At 42.6% G+C, this 20050-nt stretch overlaps 1 protein-coding gene across 1 annotated transcript in view; it reads right to left on the reverse strand.

The window, feature by feature from the left end:
• GAD2 (glutamate decarboxylase 2) overlaps window positions 1-20050 on the reverse strand; it is a 41623-nt gene that overhangs the window by 11449 nt on the left and 10124 nt on the right. Inside the window, exons 7-11 of the mRNA XM_037385728.1 lie at window positions 17768-17883; window positions 7831-7910; window positions 4083-4137; window positions 2510-2626; window positions 1355-1419 (exon numbers count right to left, since the gene is read on the reverse strand). Coding sequence (XP_037241625.1) covers window positions 1355-1419; window positions 2510-2626; window positions 4083-4137; window positions 7831-7910; window positions 17768-17883 — 433 coding nt within the window. The remainder of the gene's footprint in view (window positions 1-1354; window positions 1420-2509; window positions 2627-4082; window positions 4138-7830; window positions 7911-17767; window positions 17884-20050) is intronic.

The raw sequence follows: 20050 nt of genomic DNA on the forward strand, positions 1-20050 counted from the left end.
TCACTGCCAAACGTATGGAGATGGTTCTTATCAAAGCACTAGATAAAATCCAGTGGAGTTCTGGATCTAAAGTGTGTTCTTTGGAAAATTCTCCAATATAGATTCAACCTGAATGTCTCATTCCGGCAGAACCTGGAGAGCAGTGTGAGAGGCAAACTCCATTTTTCATACTCTGTCCTCATAGGCAATTGGGTAGATTTTTCTAACTTGCTGGATATTTGGATGTATGTCCTTTTCACGCACACTATGTAAGTGTGGAGTGCTGGAGGCAGTCTTAATTTAACTAAATCAAATTCACAGAACTGTTGGCTGCTTTCCAAATTTTGGATGAGATATGTATGAGAAAGAAACTGAATCATCAAGGTATTCTCCTAATCTTCAGGAACAGGATGAGGAAGTTGTTTGTAATTTTAATTGGCAAGGAACAGCAATTTGATTTAGAGATAAAAAAGGTGGAAAGGAGTAATGATTTACTCTCAAACAGCATGGGCTTCAGAAAATACACAAATGTGAGAGTGACGCAGTATACCGTATCTAGCAAGTGGCCTAAATAAGGTGCCTGGGAAGAATACAAAACAGGGCAAACATATACAAAATTTCCTCTAAATACTCCCTTGAGCTCCCACTCGTTTGTGGTTCACAGAGTCCCAAACAGTTTTTGTCTTTCCTTGACTGCAGGTAAATCTTAAAATCCTATGGCAAGGAGTTACACAACTTAACTAAAGGTTTCTGAATAATCAGCTGGTTTTAAGTTTAAGCTCAGTCCTTCCAGACTCTGAACAGGATTGGCATCCCTTACGTTCTTCTGTATGTATCTGTAATATCGATGAGCTTCTGACTACAACGGTGTATACATGCAGGCACAGATTTACTAAGAAGATGTCATTAGCACAGCCTGGAGGGGGGTATTCTCTCCAGAAGTGATGGAGCAGTGGTCAGTGACTGCCAGGACACCTGTACAAACTGCAGGTGCATCCACCTTTTATACTTAAGACTTCAGCACACAAAACCTCCAAGATTCATTTCTTAGAGAAATGCAATTGCTAATTCACGCTGGACGCTAAATCAGAGAATGCTGCAGAAAACACTCTGGATCTGCGAATGTACGCTGGAATGGAAAAACAAACAAGAAATGCCTGCTGTTTGTACTACAAAAAAAAGTGCCACACTACTGTAGCACTGAACAAAGGCACTTAGCAATGCTACTTCAACAAGGAAAGTTTGCATAATTTCTTCTTGCTGTATCTTGGAGACAACATTGATTTTTATTTTATTTACTGACATCGCTACGGTGATCACAAGTGTGTTAAAATACATTTAATAAATGTGTTCAATTAACATTAATAAATCATACCTTTCAACGCCATTTAACTTCCATTTGTGTTTTCTTGACATCAGGAGCCCGCCACCCCACGCTCCCTAGAAAGGCAACACACATTATCTTAATGAGAACTCTGCTTTTCTCTGTGATGACATCTGTGCGTTCACATCAGTTTGGGGCCCCTTCATTTTTTCTTGCTGATGTGGCACGTTCCAAAATGACCAGGCAGATGGGGCCTGAGGCATTAGCTGTGCTAACAATTTTCTTCCAGTAGCTTGGAGGCAGCAGTTTACAGCCCACAGCCTGAGCGCCCACCCTTATGGTCTGCTAATCCCCCCCTCGCCACCCCCTGTGACACTGACACACGGGGCTACCCCCTGCTGGAATTAATGACTTGCAGAGCTGCTCCTGGGTAAGCTGCCTTTTCTTTTTTAGGGACTAAGTGATGATAAACCAGACTGGGATCTCAGCTGCTCTGGTAGAGTTTTCATCACATTTCAGACGACTACTGCTTGCCCCCTACTTGTTTGCTTTCGCTGACAGAGATGTGGGACAAGCAGGCATTTCATGTGACTGAGAAGTAGTTTAAGGTAAATACTAATTCTTCCTTTGAATTGGACTGATTTTGGCTGACGCAGTAATCCAAAAGCAAGATACCCAGCTCTACGGAAATTCAATTACCAAGCCTTTTTGGAGAAAGGATTTGCAAAAATGACACAAAAGCCATTCTAGGGCTGAAAGATGATCCTTCAGAAAGATTTATTGGCAAAAGCCCAGATAAGGCTAAGTAGCCAATCTGATAAATTTCTCTATCGTTCGCATTAACCTGTTCAGCAATTTGCGGTACTTTACTCCAGACAAACGTAGCCTTTTCTGTACGTATTTATTTTGCAGCTGCTGCAGAAGCTAGGCCAGTGCTCAGTATGGTTCTTATGTATTTCTTGTACTAACGGCATTAAGAGAGAACGCTGAAGGCCAAAAGCACTCAAACCAGGTCACCTTCAGCGTCCCAGCTGCCAAAGTACCACAGTGTCACAGCTCCTGAAGCGTTCCCCTGACCCGAGCTTTCAGAGGAGTGGGAAGTCAGCGCTTGGATGTTAAAATTAATTACAGGAGCCAAATACAATGGGTTTTATGTAAGATGACGCTGTTCAAAGTGAACAGCCCCCCACATAAGATGATACTTACATCTACGTGCATCCAGATTTTGTATTTCTTGCAGATGTCTGCAATGGCTATGAGAGGATCAAACGCCCCGTACACTGTTGTCCCAGCTGTGGCACTCACCAGAAAAGGAACAAATCCCTGCAAGAAAGCCCAGAGGTATTTGGCAAGGTCAGATGGCTGCAGCCCCTCAGTCTGCAGCAGCCCCAACTTCTCTTGTGCTGTCTCCACAGTGAGCCTAGAAGTGTCTCCTAGAGGACACCCCTGCTACATTACACTGGTTTTCTCCCAGTTTAGATGCTGGTGATATTACAAGTTCTACCTTAAGGTGGCAGCAAACTTCCAAACCAGCATCCTCCATTTATGTATGACACAGGCAAGGACTCAAAACAATTCTGCTCCACGCCACCTGCCTGAAACAAAAAGGTCTGCTCTTCTTGACGCCACGTAAACCAAACCTCACCCAGGCACCACAGTGCAAAAAGCATCTCTGATGGACTGCGCCCTGCGCTGCATTGTCGTCATGCCAGCAGGTGCCTGAACGTGTGGTGGCCCAGTCCCGTCAGCAGGAGCATCTTGTCTAGGAGTGTCTCCTGGGGGTAGCGCACAGGGGAGGTGTGGGGCTCACCTCCAGCCCCATCCCTTGTGCAGGGCAGGGAGACAGCTCTTCTGAAGCAAGCCAGCCACCTCCACGGAGGCCAGGGGCCATCTCTTGGATTCCCTCCGCTAAACGCCGCACCTCACAGAGGAGCACTCACTGTCCATCACACAGCTTTTGGCACTATGAGGTCTTGGGTCTGCTGCAATTCATACCAGTGTCTCATTTTAAATTCACTTGTAGTTCTGTTGATTTCATAACGACTACTCAGTGCAACAAAGGTAAAAACTAGCTATTTTTTTGCAGAACTGGGGTTTAAGCTATCAAAAAGGTCCAAACTTCCTTCAGCAATGGTCAGTGGGTTTGAGTGGCACTCGGTACTGTCATTTTGCCTTATTTTTTATCTACTGTATTGTTTTCCTTATAAAAAGGGAGCTTTTAATGAAGATTTGTGTTATTAATGAGCTTTGAATGCTGTGTGTCTAATGACTATTTATATAAACATTGAAGGCACTGGGCTGAATCCACTGCATATTTTAATCTGATGTTTTAATTCTAGGTTCTGTTAATGAACACATACAAAAGCAGTGAATTTTTTAGAGTTTTGTGGATTTTAGTTTATCTTCCATTGATTTGGCGAGTCTATGAGGAGCACTTTCAATGCATTAAAACACAGCAATTCCCCAAATGATTACTCTGGCTTTTTTAATATTCAGCTGAGAAACCGTATCATAGGTGGATAATGTAAAAAAGGAGGGTGTTATGTAGGGCAACATATTAAAAAAAAAAGCCAAACAGCTCATGGATATTATAAAGTAGCTCTAAAGCTGTTTTTCTCAGCAACCCTTGCCTCACCAATTGCCAGGCTACATTTCTGAGAAAGAAAGAAAAAGTTAATGGGCAAGTCTGTGTTGTTTTACCAAGGAAAGCAAAACAACTAGCTGTATCATTCTTGGGGGTTTTTTATCTTTTTGGAAGCAGAAAAGCTAATAAACTTACTTTTTGTTTGGCTTCAAGAATTCTTCTTTCAAGGTCTGATGGGATCATTTTCCCTCTGGAGCAAGAGAGAGTTATATCAATAATTTGGTCTTGAAATCAGCTCTTGCTGCTATTTCTTCACTTTATAGGAAAATCAAAGAAGGAACAAAGTGACTTTTTTGCCCAAGGGTTATGCAGCATGGAAGAGCACAGAAAGACTCTGTCCATTAGTCTGAGTTTTCACCCTAATTATTTTGCCAACCAGTCTGCATCAATATGGTAACATCAAGATGGTAACAGAGAAGCTACCTCATGGCCACCCCCATTGAAGACTGATGCTACTCCATGGAGCCTCCTGGTCCTGTTTGATGTTACAGCCCCAGAAATATGCTCCAGGCTCCCAGGGAGAAGCTCAGCCCAGAGTCTCAAGAAGCTCACTGGGTGCCAAATCTCACCGTCCCCTTTCAGCAGGCACAGAAAATGCCAGCTGAGCTGCACAGCGCTGAGCAATGTGACTCAGCTCTGGTGTTAAGCAGTCACCTCTGTGCTTCCATCCCAGGGACACTCATTTGAGGGCAATTATTTCATGGATTGGTGCATTACACGTTCGCATTTGCTTGAAGCAGGATATTGGAAGAAGCTACCAGTCTAGACTCATTAAATCCACTGCGAGACCCCTTGTGTCGACTGTACACTGTATTTGCAACACCTTTAGTATGAACAATTTACCTGAGACTGAGATTTAGTGGTATAAGGCTTAAAGGCTAATTTATGAAATCCTGTAAATGAATTATGCACAAGACAAAACCAGTGCTGACACTGAGTAATGAGGTTAAGGTTTAGTTTGTTTAGCCACAAGCAAGCCTACCTAAGAAGAGACAGGACACGTAACAGCAATGCAAACACAACAGCTCCCCACATTACAGGAAAAAAAGGCTTCACTGGCTTTGAATGTTGTCCATTTAGATGAATATTTTTTAAGACTTTTTCAGAATTTTCTTTCACTAAGCACTGATTTCCTACTGCTGTAAAAAAAGAACAACCTTCACTAAAGCTCAAAACAGTAGCTTCAGGGAAATTAAGAAACATTAGTTTTAGTTCTGATTTTGCATTTAAAAAAAACTGAAGTGTTTTCATGACATTTGGATGGATGTAAATTAAAAAAAAACATTACAAATATATCGTAATAAGATACTGCTACGTTTTTTAAAGTTGTCATCCTTACAGAGCTCACAATAAGACAATAATTATTTCAGTAGAAATGGGTTTGTACTGCTGAGTTTTCTGCAAAATCTGTCCTGCATTTTACTTATTCTAAACACTAAAACACTAAAAGAGTAACTGAAAATAAAAATCTCTACAAGTCTAAAAATTAGTCCTGGTTCTTGCGAATTTCAAGAATGGTCTGAAGAGTATTCAGCTCACTGTGAGTTCCCCCCATTTACATGTACATGTTAAGAGAAAAGCAGTAGTTGTCTTATCTTCAAAAACTGTTCCTGGGATCATCAGAGAAATAAAGAAAAAACCAACAATGTGCCAAACAAGGCAATGAGTTCCTCCTCCAAACATAGTTTTGATGCTGATCTTTAATAGTTCCTAATTTATTGACCTTGTGCATATAACACACACAGAGCTGGGCAGATCCCTATGTTGCCCACATTTTTTTACCAAGACAAGTGATCATCCAGCCCGTGGCCACACTGAGTACGTGCAGGAATTCATGGCCAGGAGAGGCAATGTCCAAGCAATGTCAACCTTTATCAAGGAGCATGCAGCAGGGTGGCTTTGAGCGTGGTCTAAACACATGCTGGAGCACAACACCCCCCTGCTCCAAATCTAGTAAACTAGCCAAGAGCCCTGCTTACTTGCACAGCATTTTTATGTGTTATCACCTGAGCTCATATGCAACACTTAAGATGCACCGCAAAATGAACAGGCTTGTGCTTAGACAAACCTCACCCAGGTAATGGGGCAGGGGGTTGCAAGACATGGGCTAGGCAGCATCAGAGGCAGGAGGGCTGCTGGGTGAGGCAGAAGAGACTCAGCAGCTAAAGGGCACTGAGGATAGAGTGAGTGCTGGTGTCAACATCTTCTCCTATCACCCACATCTGCACACAGGCTTCACTGCTGCCACACCAGCCTTAAGTGCTTTGACCCCAAACCTGCAACTAATACACTACTGCTACCAGTATGTCTGCATGGAAGTAAAACAGACATAGGAGATGTATGTTGTCCAGTCTGGAGCATGAGCAAGAAGAACATGACTTTCTGCATGTTCTCCATGCTTAAAATTGACCACACATTTACACAGACAGCAAAACCAGGCACACTTGGTGGGTGTGGGTCAGGACGGGCAAGAGCCACCAGGAAGTATGCTTGGTCACGCTGAAAACATCAGAAAAGATCTCATGGTGTTCCTTCATCCCTCCACAGGTCCCCATCTTCACAGAGGTTCATCTCCACCGCACCAGCCCACATCCTGTGCAAACAACCTGCTTTGTCCTGGTGGCATCTGCGGGATTTGGGGAGAGACACAGTAATCCTGCTGATTACTTCAGGGTGGGCAGGGTAAGCATTGTGGTCTTCACAGAAAATCATCATGCTGAATTTGCACAAGAAGAAAAGGAAGACACGACTTCATTGATCCATGCCTGTCTTTAGTGAAGAGAAACAATCGGAGGTTTATTTTATTGTGTGTTGGTTGTGTTGATGTCGCCATTAATTCCTCTCCAGAGTGTGCTCAGTCTTTTGTTAATAAAGAGATAATAAGCCCATAAGTCAATATGCAGACGCTGTGATTAGCACTGTAAATTGCTTAGCTGGTGCTCTTCTTTTAATGTGGGAGCAGAGTATTTTGATGGCAGTAAAACCTTCCATTTATGCCAGAGCCATAAATAATTCAATACCTTGTAATAGTGATAGTTGGGACTCATAGTAAGAGCATTTTCTGTTGAAAAGGTTCTCAGCAGAATCAGTAAGGATTGTTCTATTAATTTTTATCCCATAGAAAGTTTTTTTTTCCCTAAAATTGAAAGTCTTCATCAGAACACGTTGATTTTGTTAATATACCTCTCTTTCTCAAAATGGGTTTTCACAGAATATCAAAACCTTTTAGTTGGGTGAGTTAAGCAAGAAGTTACCTACCCCTGGCCCATGGGACCTGCAGGTCAGGTGCCTGCTGTGGCACTCCCTTCTGCAGGCCATCCTTCTCCCTGGCCTTGCTGCCCACAACGCTGCCAAAACCCTTCTCTCCACATCCCACTGCAATCCCCACGAAGGGCACTGCGGGAAATGTGGGAAACAGCTGAGAAAGATGGTGGGGGCATGAAGTGACAGAATTACATCAGCAAACGCTCCTCGACATTTCACTCCTACAAAAGGCCCACTTCAGCTCATTTTAATGGATCAAAATGTGAGAGTCCCTAAATGCTCTATTTGGACCAAAACAAGCTTCTTCCTGGTTTCTTAGAAGAATGTGTAAAGAATGGTTGTTAGTTTGATGTTTTGTTTCACTTTGGCATCAAAGCAGCATAAGAAATCCCTGCGGAAGGGAATTTCCAGGATTTCTGATGAGCCCCAAAAACTGACTCGTGAAGAAGCTACTGACAGAGCCAGTTCCTCAGGCAGGGTAAATCAGCATAAGGTGGCTGAAGACGACAGCGCTACAATGAATTATACCAACTGCTGACTGCATCCTATATGCTCCCTCTGAGTTGAGCACCTCTTGTACATACCGATGAACAGAGCTGTATTTGGCACCTTTACTTACCTCTCATCGCATCTAATCAAAATCACACTATCTGTACCAATACCCAAGGCTGCAGCTCCTTTCTTCACAGAAAAGTGACTCTGAAAAAATACATTTATTATTATTTATCATTTTTATTATTATTTCTTATCTAATTTAACACAACATACTACACTCTTGCAATCCCTTCAGCAAGCAGTCGCACACAGGCAGTAATTCTTTTCACAGCCTTTTTGGAAACTGATCACTGTAATTTGAGGTGCTATCGTATCAGGTCACTACAGTCAATTAGAGAAACAACAATCACTCTAGTCTGGATTCACTCCTGGAATATTAAATACACAACTGTGGCTGATGATGGACTCAAATTCTGTCCTTGATGCATACCTGCAGCTTCTATTGCTTGTATGGATTCAGCTATGAACTTGATTTACTGAAACAAAAATTTCCACCCAAGAGATTTCATTTTGTTTTGGCGTCCAGAGCGATGTGCTTCTGCTATGTAACTTGTGGACAAATAATATACGGAGAGAAGTTAAGATAGGAAGCCTAATTGTGATCTCATGCCAGCGAAAGCTAGTAATAACTCCCATTATCAAGTAGAGCTACTGCAGTTTAAAATCAGAACTGGGCTATTAGTAAGGCTATTAGTTAATCTGTATGTACAGAATAAAATGTGGAAGTTCTACACTAGAGTACAAGTCAGCCTAATTTTCTCTAGCTCATAGGACTTAACTCCTGAGCCAGTGTTGGTTTATAATTCCAATTTAAATCCTAGTGATTACAGTAATGAAATCGTTTTATATCAAATTATACCACCAAGAATCTGATTTTGTATTAACTCAAACCCAGCTGTAACAATATTGTCCTAAGTAATTTTAACCACAGATTATTAAACTTAAAAAAAAAAAAAAAAGGAAATTCTTTATATATACTACAGTACCATTAGCTTAGGATAACACTACAAAGAAGATCAAGGAGATAACAATCTAACAGGGCTTTTTAAGTGTCTGTAACATTAAAGGAAGACACAGAGTCTGCAGAAGACCACAAAGCAGAGAAGTAATCACTACTGCTCTGTCAAGGGAGTATTTGGCTTCAGCGGTAATGCTAGCGGCACAGAGCTGTAGGGAAAGAGATGGACACGATGGTTACACACATCTACTTCACTTAAAGGCCGTGAAGTCGGTGGAATTTCACTGCATACTAAAGGACTCCATACATAACGAACATTTCGGGAAATGCCAACCAATTCCAAACGAAATTTATGGAAGAGAGAGGAAGGAAAGTAGAAATGCAACACGTACATTCAACTTAACAAGTGAAAAAGCCCCTGTGTTTTAAAAACTGCTCTGGAGGTAGTTTTCTTTGAGTCCTGACAGCTATGTTTGAGGTTGTGGAAGAGTTTTCACTCCAAGCTCCTTTTTCAATACGCCTGTCTCTCACCATTTTGGCTGAAATGCTTCAAGTTTTCATGATGCCCACTGACTCTTTCAATGTTTAGACATTTTGAAGAAGTTCAGGTTGCTTGAGCCATGATTCACTGATGATACGTGAAAAATTTGAAAACACTTCTTTAGGTAAAATTTTTCATACTACATTAATTATTTTTAATGCAGAGGGTGGGTATAGCTTTCCCCCATGGAGCATGGCTGCACTATGCCATCAGTGTGTATTGAGCAGCCATTGATCACGTCGCCTAGGCCTAAAATCAGCTTTTAAGGCCCTGGTACAGCAAACCACCCTAGCCCCTGAACTAAGCAAATTCTGAAATGTAAACATAAGCACGTTGGACTGACTTCTGCACAAGCTGATGATCAAATGAAACACATACCCACGCGCTTAGATGAGCAACGAGGGATTTCTGCCTGTGCTTCAGTGTTGTGCTGAATTAGAGCGGGTTCACTGCCGCTAGCCTCATCACGCTTCAGTCATCAAGTTGGTCCCTCTGTGTTCGGGGGGGAAACGGGCACCTCTGGGGAAGGATTCATCCAGCATGAGGGCTACTGGTTTGGAGTGGGCCCTGAACAACGTCAGGTGAGGAGATTTCTACCCGTTCCCTATGGACCAAGCCCTGTGGTATCTGCTGTCTGTGAGAGTGGAAAGCACAGCACCTGCAGGCACCAGTGCTCTGGAAAATGGCAGATGTTTGACTTTAACACACTGTTATTATCTGCTCTATTAAAACCACAGGTTAGTGGTATGCTCGGATTAGATATGGAGTTTCCCTGTTGTTTTTCTAGTTGGAGTCACAGGGTGCTAGGAAGTATTTATATATTGAACGTCACAGGCCTGCTCAGCCATCACACCAGTATTTTTCATGGCATGTTCCTTTATTTCATGAAAGCGCCTTTTTGAACAAACACATTTCCATGAGCTTCATCAGTTCCACTGCAGTCCGTGGACTTTTCCCAAGTACAAATGCACTGTAGACTGTGACCAATCCACAAACCTCTACACGTGGAAGACACTGGAGTCTCTTACCAGCCTCGCAGGTCTCCCTGTCTCGCTGAGCCCCATGGTGCAGCACTGCAACTTTATGAGAGCAGCGAGGAAGAACGGCCATGAGGAGGCTTATAAAAAATTCCCAAGTTTAGGAAGGTATCTTTGAGCTTTGCAAAAAATGGAACAGAGCTAGAATACTGCCAGCATTACGACAGTTCACTGATATGCCATGTGAAGCTACAACCGAATTTATGTATGTTAAAAAAATTTCATCTATTTTTTTATTCAAGTATTACACAAACTGATGTGCACATACTGGATAGTGTAATATATAAATACAAGCAGAGATGTAGGAGTGAAAAGTCAGACATATTTCACTGGGTTTTGAGTCAATGACATTACATTGATAAATGTTGCTCCTCATTCCATACTAGTTAAAATAGATTTACTATTGCCATTTGTTGTTCTAATAAAAAATAGAAGTATTCAAAGTGCCTTAAAAAAGAAAATACAGATTTGAATGGTTTACTATGAGGAAGAAAATTATGCCCATGTGCTCAGAGGCATCCACTGGAATATGGCCAAGCTCAGCTGCCTCATTGAGAAGTCTCTGCTAAAACAGCATTGGGGAAAAAAAATGAATGTAGTGTTGATAGCTTCGTTGCCTGAAGACTTTTTACAGACTGAGGGGAATTCAGCGGTCAGGAACCAAACCAAGTTTAGGGACAAATTAGGAAGAAATACAGAAGTCTGTGCACAGAAGGGCAAATGCATTTACAATTTCTAACCAAACTTTCAGTATGAAATTGCTCAATCTGTGTATACAGTCACAGATATATGACTGCTGTTACATTTTTCTGTCTCAGGGTAGCATCGAAGGAATTACCCTAACTGCCTGAGAGGCTCTAAAAGAGCCATGATGAAAATGAAAATGCAAAAAATATAGTTTTAAGAACAAAGAAAGCTTTCCTAATGATGATGGATATTAAACATTGTTTTAATATTCCCGGTATGGTGCTGAAAATTTGATTGCCTGTGTAATATAAAGGTAAACATAGGAAAACGTAAAGGTCAAAGAGAAGGAAAGGTTTGCAGAAATAAGCCTGGTTAGAGAGAACTACTGACACGTTCAGCTGGGTTAATGGGGAAGAAGGACATTAATTGTGACCTCTTTGGGAGAACAGGGGCTACAGTCTGTTCAGCCATGCAAGGAAGTGAGCTTGAACACCATCTTTCACGACACAGCCATGCAGGAATTACACAGATCTTAAGTCTTATGGTGGGAGAACCAGGGTCAAAAAGGGAGGACAAAGGCAGACTGCCTGATGCCAGCACTGAAAGAAAAAAACAGGCCGGGAAAAGCTGTCAGGTTCAGAGTTTCACCAGTGTCCTGCGCTTGCCAGAGGCAGAACACCCAAGTGGCAGTGGGCTGTCACTGAGGCTTTCTCTCTCCCTCCCTTCAAGCACTACAAAAGGGTGCATGGAAGGCTACAAATACATCCCCAGTAGAGAGGAACCACAATTCCTCTCTAAAAAGAAACGTGGTTAAAATTGAGTGGTGAAGGAGAAGGTATAGAGTATTAGCCAGTATTAGTAATAAAAGCATATTACCGGTCAGAAAAAAAATTGATCATTTTGAGCCAGGGGAATTTTCCTTGTCCAAAATTTCAAATGCTGTTAGGCATAGGTTTGTCTACTTGATTGCCATTTTTTCATAGTTAGCTTTGCAACGTAAAAACAGTGTAAATTTATTACAGGTGTAATGATGAATAGGCCTTTTGGAAAAAGAAATAATTAGAATAATTAAAAAAGCTATGATGCTGAAAAGTATGACACTGTTATCTTAAAAGAACAGTGCTTCAATATATACAGATGCTTCTATTTTTATAGCTTGCTAAATTACGTGCTCATAATCTGGCATGGTTGAAGCTGTCAGGAAGAACCATCTTAACGCCATGAGCCCCAAAGGCCACGGCTGAATTTTCAGATTGCAGTTTCTCCTTGCTCATGTAAATCCAGAGTGGCACAAGCTCTGCAGAAGGAGCTCATCAGGAGTGAGTGCCCAAATGCTGTGCAAGTCGAGCCATGCAGCAGCTGAATCCTCTCCGAGGTTTGGTCACTGGCAGCCTGGTACCCAGCAGACCTGGACCCCCAGCCTCACTCCATCAGCCACACGCCAGGAAAGGAGGCGAACATGCATTCCTCTCCACCTCTCCTGGGCTTTAAACAATGTGGGATCCCTGGACGGGTAGGCTGGGCTACTCTTCTCTTAACTTTAATAATCTAAAAATGTGTGGCTGGTGTAGACTGGCTGTTTGGGCCCCCTCGGTAGTGGGGAAGAAAAGGTACTTCTAGAAGGCACCTCATCCCCGAGGCTGTGGCATCCATTTTAGACTAGGATGAGCTGTCTGCTGCAGAAGTTGCTCTCTTTTTTAATGGCTGTAAAGAAGTGTATAGACTAACTCAGATGAAATGTTTACATTTTAGGTGATTAAGGTTAAGTGACATGAATCCTATCTTTAACATCTAATTTTAAGGTATAGCTTTTCCTTCAATTATCTACATAAAGAGTATACTGAGTCCCATCACATTTTTAAACACAGTGTAATGATGTATATGTTTGCTATTGTTTCCTTTAGCTCCTGCTATTTAGTTTTTAAACTTGTGTTTCTGTACAACATACTAATATTTCCATCTTTATTTAACTTCACACTGCTCTTCTAATCCAGGAAGACTCACTTGTTTTTCTCCAGTGTGGATAGTTTTACAGAATTATCTGTTGATAAGAAATGTCGCACTGAGTTCAGGAGGATCCTGTGACAGTGTAAAAGCCACAAGATACTGACCAGATGAAGGGTTAGACCCAAATGACAAATGCCTCCTTTGGGCCTAGAGGACTATTTTTCTGGAAAAATGGTTTTACTTTGATTCGAATGGTGTTACTTGAATTAAGTTGCTCCTCAAATATGACCAAATTTTCACTGTTTCCCCCTGGCTTCAAATACCACCAAAATACACTTTTCTAGTTATTATGTATTAAGTAATTCAAAGAAAGAATGCATGAATATTTAAGTTTGATTTTTAGTTTCCTTAGGTGAAATCAAAACTATTCCCTACATACTCTGTACGCTCAGAAGTGTAACTTTCGGGTTTGTAATTCATGCTACGCAACAGAAGATGTGATCTCCAGGCTCCTCAAATCTTTTCCTGGAAGTCCCACCTCATAGGTCACCCCTTGGACTGCTTCTTGCAGGTGGAAGTGCTGCCAACTGTCTCCTAAGTTGCCTGGCCAGAAGACAATGCTACATGCCATGGAAGTGGTGGGACTAGAGATCTGCTTTTCATTCTACACAGAAACCAAACCCAAATCTTCCGCAGGCTGTGTGAAATGGTGGTCTATCGAGCTGTCTGCTTTGGGACAGAAGTCACTTTTTAATTTCGTTCTGCCTCAGCACCAAGAACCTCCATATTAGGTTTCAGAAACTGTTCCCACATACAAAAATTTTGCCAAAGCCACTCTTCTCCCACAGCTATCGATGTAGATTGCTGTACTCCCTGCAAGTAATGGGGCGTGTCCACAAGGAGAAATCAACATGCAAGAAGCTGAAGCAGTGATTTATTGCTAATTACCTCCTCCGATCTAGTTGCCATGTGGATGCTGCGTGTGTCATTGCTGTGAGGGTGCTCCCCTACAACCACAGACAGGCCACCTCTCAGAGGCACTCCTAGGGCTCCCCCAGAGGGTGAGGTCCCCCCAAGAACATGCGGCTGTCTACAGTGCTGACACTTTACACCTGAGCAGCCAAGAGACCTTCCCTTCACAGTTATGGGTGCCAGAGCTGCTCCCAGTGAAGCCTTGGGCAGGCACTAGTTCACCCCAACAGCAGTGCAGGCAGGAGGATGCCAGAGGCAGAGAGCCTCCCTGTGTTCCTTGGGTCTCTAACGGGTTGAAGAGGTCCCTTATTGTCAGCTCAGACTCATCACCTGCCAGTTCTTCCTCTGCACTTTCTTCTCCAAAACTACGAACACAGCTGAATTGCTATGTCCTTTCTGAGCACCTGACAAGGCATTCCTTGTCGTCATGTCAGGGGGGTTCTAGAGGGGTGGGAAACGAGGAAAGCTGATGTGGGCTGCATGAGTACAGCCTCGCTGGGTTGGAGAAGAGAGGAGATAGAAATTTTTTTCATGTCTTTCCAGTTATGCCCAGTTTTGGTTTTTTTTTTCATTCTCTGAACTGTGGATTGAGTCTATACAGCCCCAAATTAAACATCAAGTCGATGGAAAAGCTTGAAGTCTCTTAAGCTACTTTTGTTCTACCAATAAAAAGGCCAAAGGCTGTTCTGTAACCTGCACCCAACTATTCTCTGCAGCTAAACTTTTCCCCTCTGCACCTCTTTCCTCCTCAGGGTAAGATGACTTTGTCTTTTGTCTACTAGGGGCGATCCCTGCTCCATACTATTCCCAGCTACTGTTGGATGCTGTTTGTAAGACAGTGCTAGCTGGCCAGGTCAAAATCACAATAGGGAACAGGTTAAAATTCAACAGGACTTGCCTTATAGACAAATGGATCAACTAAAATATTCTGAGAAGGCAGCTCTCCTTTCATCCACTTTCTTCACCCTGAAAACGGGCTGTGCTCAGCTGAACACTCACAGCAGCCTTCAGCTGATGTGCTGGGACACAGGAGGAGGCCTTCACCTTAGATTTTTCATTGTGTTTCAAACTATGGAATAAAATAGGTTTTTACAGCTAGCATCCATCACTTTTACACCCCTGAGTCAGGGTCTCTAGCATCACGTGCAGTCCAGAACAGCTGCCCTGAAGGACATCACTCTGCTCCCACACCAGTGCAGATGAAAGAACCGCTGATGATGCTGGTGAATACAGAGGACTGAATTAAGTCCTGAGCACCAATGCATCTGAAATCATACCTGGGCCAAGACTGACCCAAGTATTGTGCTTCACTGTCACTGGTGAAAAATAAATAAACAGAAGCAGAGTGAGAGATACGTCACGGTCCTGCTGAACAGCTTAGGGAAGATCTGCTTACTGGGAACATGCATGGCTGGAATAGTCACATAACCTATGTCAGGCACCTAATGTAGGTTGTGTATGTCAGGAGGCTGATCTCTCTGTATGGTCAATGCACAGAAGTAGGTGAACCCCTCCCAAAGGTGATTTAGAACACCTAAATTAAGGAATATTTAGGTTCCTAATTTGGATGCTTCAAGTTTCTCTCCAGAGGTGCCTCTCTTCACTGGTTGTGCAGACAACGAGGCTCCTAATTTAGGAACATGATGCACTCCTAAATTAGGAAAGGAATCACTTAGGAGCTAGGAGTTACTCCTCCCGCGCTGGCAGCTGAACCTATCATCATGGCATCAAACTGAGGCTAAATTCTGATGCAGTAATACTGGCAGCAATTGCAGCATAACTTCATTCATGTATAGTAATAGAAGCTCTAGACTGGTAGAAATGAAAATAGAGTCTGATCTGTTATGCTGAAATTCTTGTCTGAGAATTGCCACTATACTTCTGACCGAAAATTTTGAGACAAAAATCTTCCAAGTTTCTAAACACACACAGTAACTTTTAGCTTTGTTTACTATCATGCCACATGTGCAGAGCATAGGGAAATTATAGTATCCCACTTATAGTCTGCTTGTTCCATGGCCATCATCTTACCAGAGCATCCAACTGTAGCAGAGAGAAACCAGAACCAGGCTGGGGAGCCCAGAAGTAAGTAGAAGATCAGCATGATGTGATAAATGAGACAAACTACATTCTCATATCTTAAGTGTCTATTCAGGTTCTGCATGACACTTCCTACCTAAAAAAGGGCTTGTGCATCCAGGCCTCTGCAATTCCTGGAACAGCCTCTGCTATTTTGAGGGTTAAACCCCGATGCCAAATCCTTTAGGTGATTAAGGGTTACAGGGTCCTGTCTTCACCTAGCATGGTTTCTTAACTTCCCTAGAAGATGTGCGAATACATACTTTACAAAAAATTTGATTGAGGAAGGAACAAAACTACAATTTTAAGATACTTTTAAATTGTAACTTTAAATGCTGTTCTATGGGTTCTCTACTATATTTTGTTTTGGAATGTTTAATTTGCTAAGGGAACTGCTTCTTCCCTGGCATGAAACCACAATTATTAAAGCTCATTTCATTATTTTGAGCTTGATAGCACAATTTGGTTCATTGTTCAACATTCCATCGTGATGAATACACTGAAATTCTCTGATGATTAATAGGATTTGTTATTTTAAATGATCACACTGAACCTTATTTGCAAGACTTAATAGGTCTGTAACTTTCATATGAATAACGCATCTCTAGCTGCACAGCCAACTTTGGAGAGTTGCTGCTCATTTGTAGAATACCCTTCTCTTTGCTCTGGGGACAATTATTCAGCAACATAGAGCCCACAGTTTTGTATTGGATCTCACCCTGTTGCCATTGAAAGGCATCCTCAGAGGGATTTCCTCCTGGACATTTCTGGCTGGTTTTTAGGACACTTTGCAATTTGCGCTTGCACAGAATGAAACGCGTTCTCCGATGTATCAAAGAAGGCAGCCAGGAAGATGATTTTACCGAACAGGGACATTATCTCGCTGAGCCTCAGCCATGGAAGAGTCCTTTCTGGCTGAGCCCACACAGCTGGGGAGACATTTCGAAGGGGACCATGAAGCCTGAAGAGAGCTCACAGCCCCTCCTGGGTATAACCCTTCCTTTGTTCCTTCCTCCTGCACACACATTCTCCACTATAAGCTGCGAAGTTTTAGATGGCCATGAAGCCGAAATACCCACACCCCCCCGGTACAGACAGAAATATTACTTCTGTATGGCTGTTCAAAGAGCAAAAAACCCTGCGTTTCTCCCACGAGGACCACTCTGATTCCTCCTGTGCCCACCTCCCCACACCTCTTGCACTGCCAGATCCTGCTGGTGCCTGTGACAATCCCCCGTGTGCTGAAGTTTTTGCTCACAGGCAGAAACCCACAGCAAAGCCCAGTTCCCACCACACACTGCAGCTGCTCTGCTGTACACACACATATTTCCATACTACTGTCTTCACATATGTTATCTCCCTCTCATTAAGTAACAGCATGAGTGGTTTCAGCTAGAAACATTGTGACTTGAAAGTGGTCTTCGGTTCCCCAGAGTGACCCGAACAAAAGACATGCCTGGCAAAAAGTGCTGAAGCCCAATGATGAACTCTCACCATTTCATGCGGTCCTTACCATTCACATCAACAGCTATGCAGACACAAGTGAGAGCAAAAAATGGCAGGGGCTTGCAGAGCCTGCTCTCCCTGGGCTTCAGCCACAGATAACCACACAGCTCATCCTTCTCTATACCAAAAAGCCAGTCCTTTCCCATTTTTTTATTCCCAGTGAAGGAATAACAGAAATGAAGACAGTTGGCTACAAATTCCCATTCAGCTATTTTCTTCATCATAAATTCATACAAGCAGATGCAACAGGTAGGAAAAAAACAGAAACACATACATGTTCTGATGTGAAGGCAACCAGTCTGGGAATAGCTGCCATTCCTTTTTCCTTAACTTCTGGGAACATCTTGAAACGTGCAATCAACATAGCATACATGTTAGATATGGCACCACCTGGAGTCCACAGTAATATACTGTTACTTTTTCTATGCATTGTAATATCATTGCAGAACAAACGACAAGTGTTGCTACAGTTTTTCTAACTCCAATCTTAATGTTTCTACCATGAGGCAGAAACATGGATTCTTTTGCTGATGCCCCTTACAGCTGAGTTGTGTAATAACAGGATCTACTGCACCCAAATAACAATTTATGCAAAAAGTACTACTGCAAAAAATTATCGAGGCTTCCTTGCATCCCCATTTTTGCTACCATTTTTCCTTTAGTCCCCAATCTTATCTTTTCATACGCCATCAACGCACAATCCCCACTGTGTTCCACCTCCCAAGCAGGTGCCACCACAAGTAAACTTCCTAAGGGGCTTCCAAGTGCAACCTAACCTGGGCTCTCCCCTCCCCAGTCAGGGTGGCATTTCATGCCCCAGCTCTGAGTAAACCCACACAGTGAGTCCCAACAGACACTACATCTGGGTAACTGGAGTGCGGAGAGGGAAGAGAAAGGAAAAAGGGTCATTCTAACAAATATTTTTATTTTTATTTGTCCTCTGATGGGACCAAGGGGAAAAGGTTAGCTGTCCCCAATACTAGCCTTACAATCACTGGCACACATTGACTTAAAATACCCATTTCGAGATGGGTATTTTGCCCACTTGAAGCTGGGTATCAGATGACAGCTCTGCAGTGTTCTGTTCCAATTGTCAGTCCATGTATCAAAAATGAGCACTTTGTTTCCCCTTTGAGAGATTTTTACAAAGGGAGCCTCTGTGCCCACAGCGGCAGGATGTGTGGTTACACAAGAATGCTGCATGAGCACTATGGGAATATAATGCAGAACCTGAGGCAGAGTCTGAGTACTTTTATGTATGTATGCACACAAAGACACACGTGCACACAGACATAGACACGTATACAAAAAAATCCATCAGTTTTATCCTGTATATATACTATATATATATATACAGTTTAATTATATATTGATGTTTATGCACATATATTTATGTAAAGCAAAGGTGTGTATTGATCATGAGTCTAGGCTTTTAAATGCATAGGTCAGAGTGCAGCTGAGGTACAGTTCAACTAACCCAACTTTTATCCATCTAAAAATGGAGTGAAGAGCACAAGACATGAACTTCCAGAAGATGGTCCAGCTCATCCTAAGGTAGCTGTTCACAGTAGGTGGGATGACTGGCCCTGCGGACACATCCACCCTTCTCCCTTGAATATATGGGAGCTGCTGTAACTAGCCCAGGGTAGACACCCAAAGCGAGGTAAGATAAAAGTCCACCCTTTAAGCAGACCAACGTAGCTCTGCTGAAAGCAATGACGTTATACCACGTTACACCAGCAGGGTCTATGTGCTGGCACATTTAACGTAATTTTGACTTTTATAAGATTTGTATTTATCCAATTGGAGATATATATATACTGTTCCACCACCCACAGAAACTGTGCCCTTCGTTTCTCATCAGTGTCCTAGCTCTGCTCTTGCAGTGAAGCTGCCCCTGGTCTCGGCTTTCCCTGTTGTCGCTGTCTCTCCTGTACATCCAAGGGAAAATGCCAGAGTGGGATGGCAATGCTAGCATGGGGGTGAGCACAAACTGGGCTTTTTCTTCCCCTTTCATCTACCTTGAGAGGTATGAACGTATTTCTACACCTCTTTTCACAAACAACAAAGCAAGAAATGGAGAGACTAAGAGTCAATGCTGGGGTACCTGTCCCTAAAGAAATGCAGATGTCATGTAACAGCTGCTGTTGATGATTTAGGTGACTGAACTAAAGTGACCAAGTTGAAGAAATTTGGCCTATCTTGTCCAAAGTCATTGGCTCAGTATCAAAAGAATCAAGACTGAAACATGAAGCTTCTTTAATACCAGGCTTTCCTATTAGTATTTATTACCTAGCCATTTAACCTTAACCTTACTAATAAGCCCGCATTCTGCCTTTTAACTTTGCAGCTGTGTTTACACCCAGTTAACTGCAGGCAGGCAACAAAACACACCTACAGAATTTAGAGAACCTAATCAGGCCTTTATGCTTTGCACGTACTGATACTGTGTATTTCATTCCAGAGAAGGCAGTAGCTAGAATCTTTCCTTTGCAACCATAAGGTCTTCAGCTGAAGCCTTTTTGACAGTAGAAGACATGACAACATGAAGACAGCA

This window comes from Falco rusticolus, chromosome 4, assembly GCF_015220075.1.
Source record: "Falco rusticolus isolate bFalRus1 chromosome 4, bFalRus1.pri, whole genome shotgun sequence".
NCBI classification, from domain to species: domain Eukaryota; kingdom Metazoa; phylum Chordata; class Aves; order Falconiformes; family Falconidae; genus Falco; species Falco rusticolus.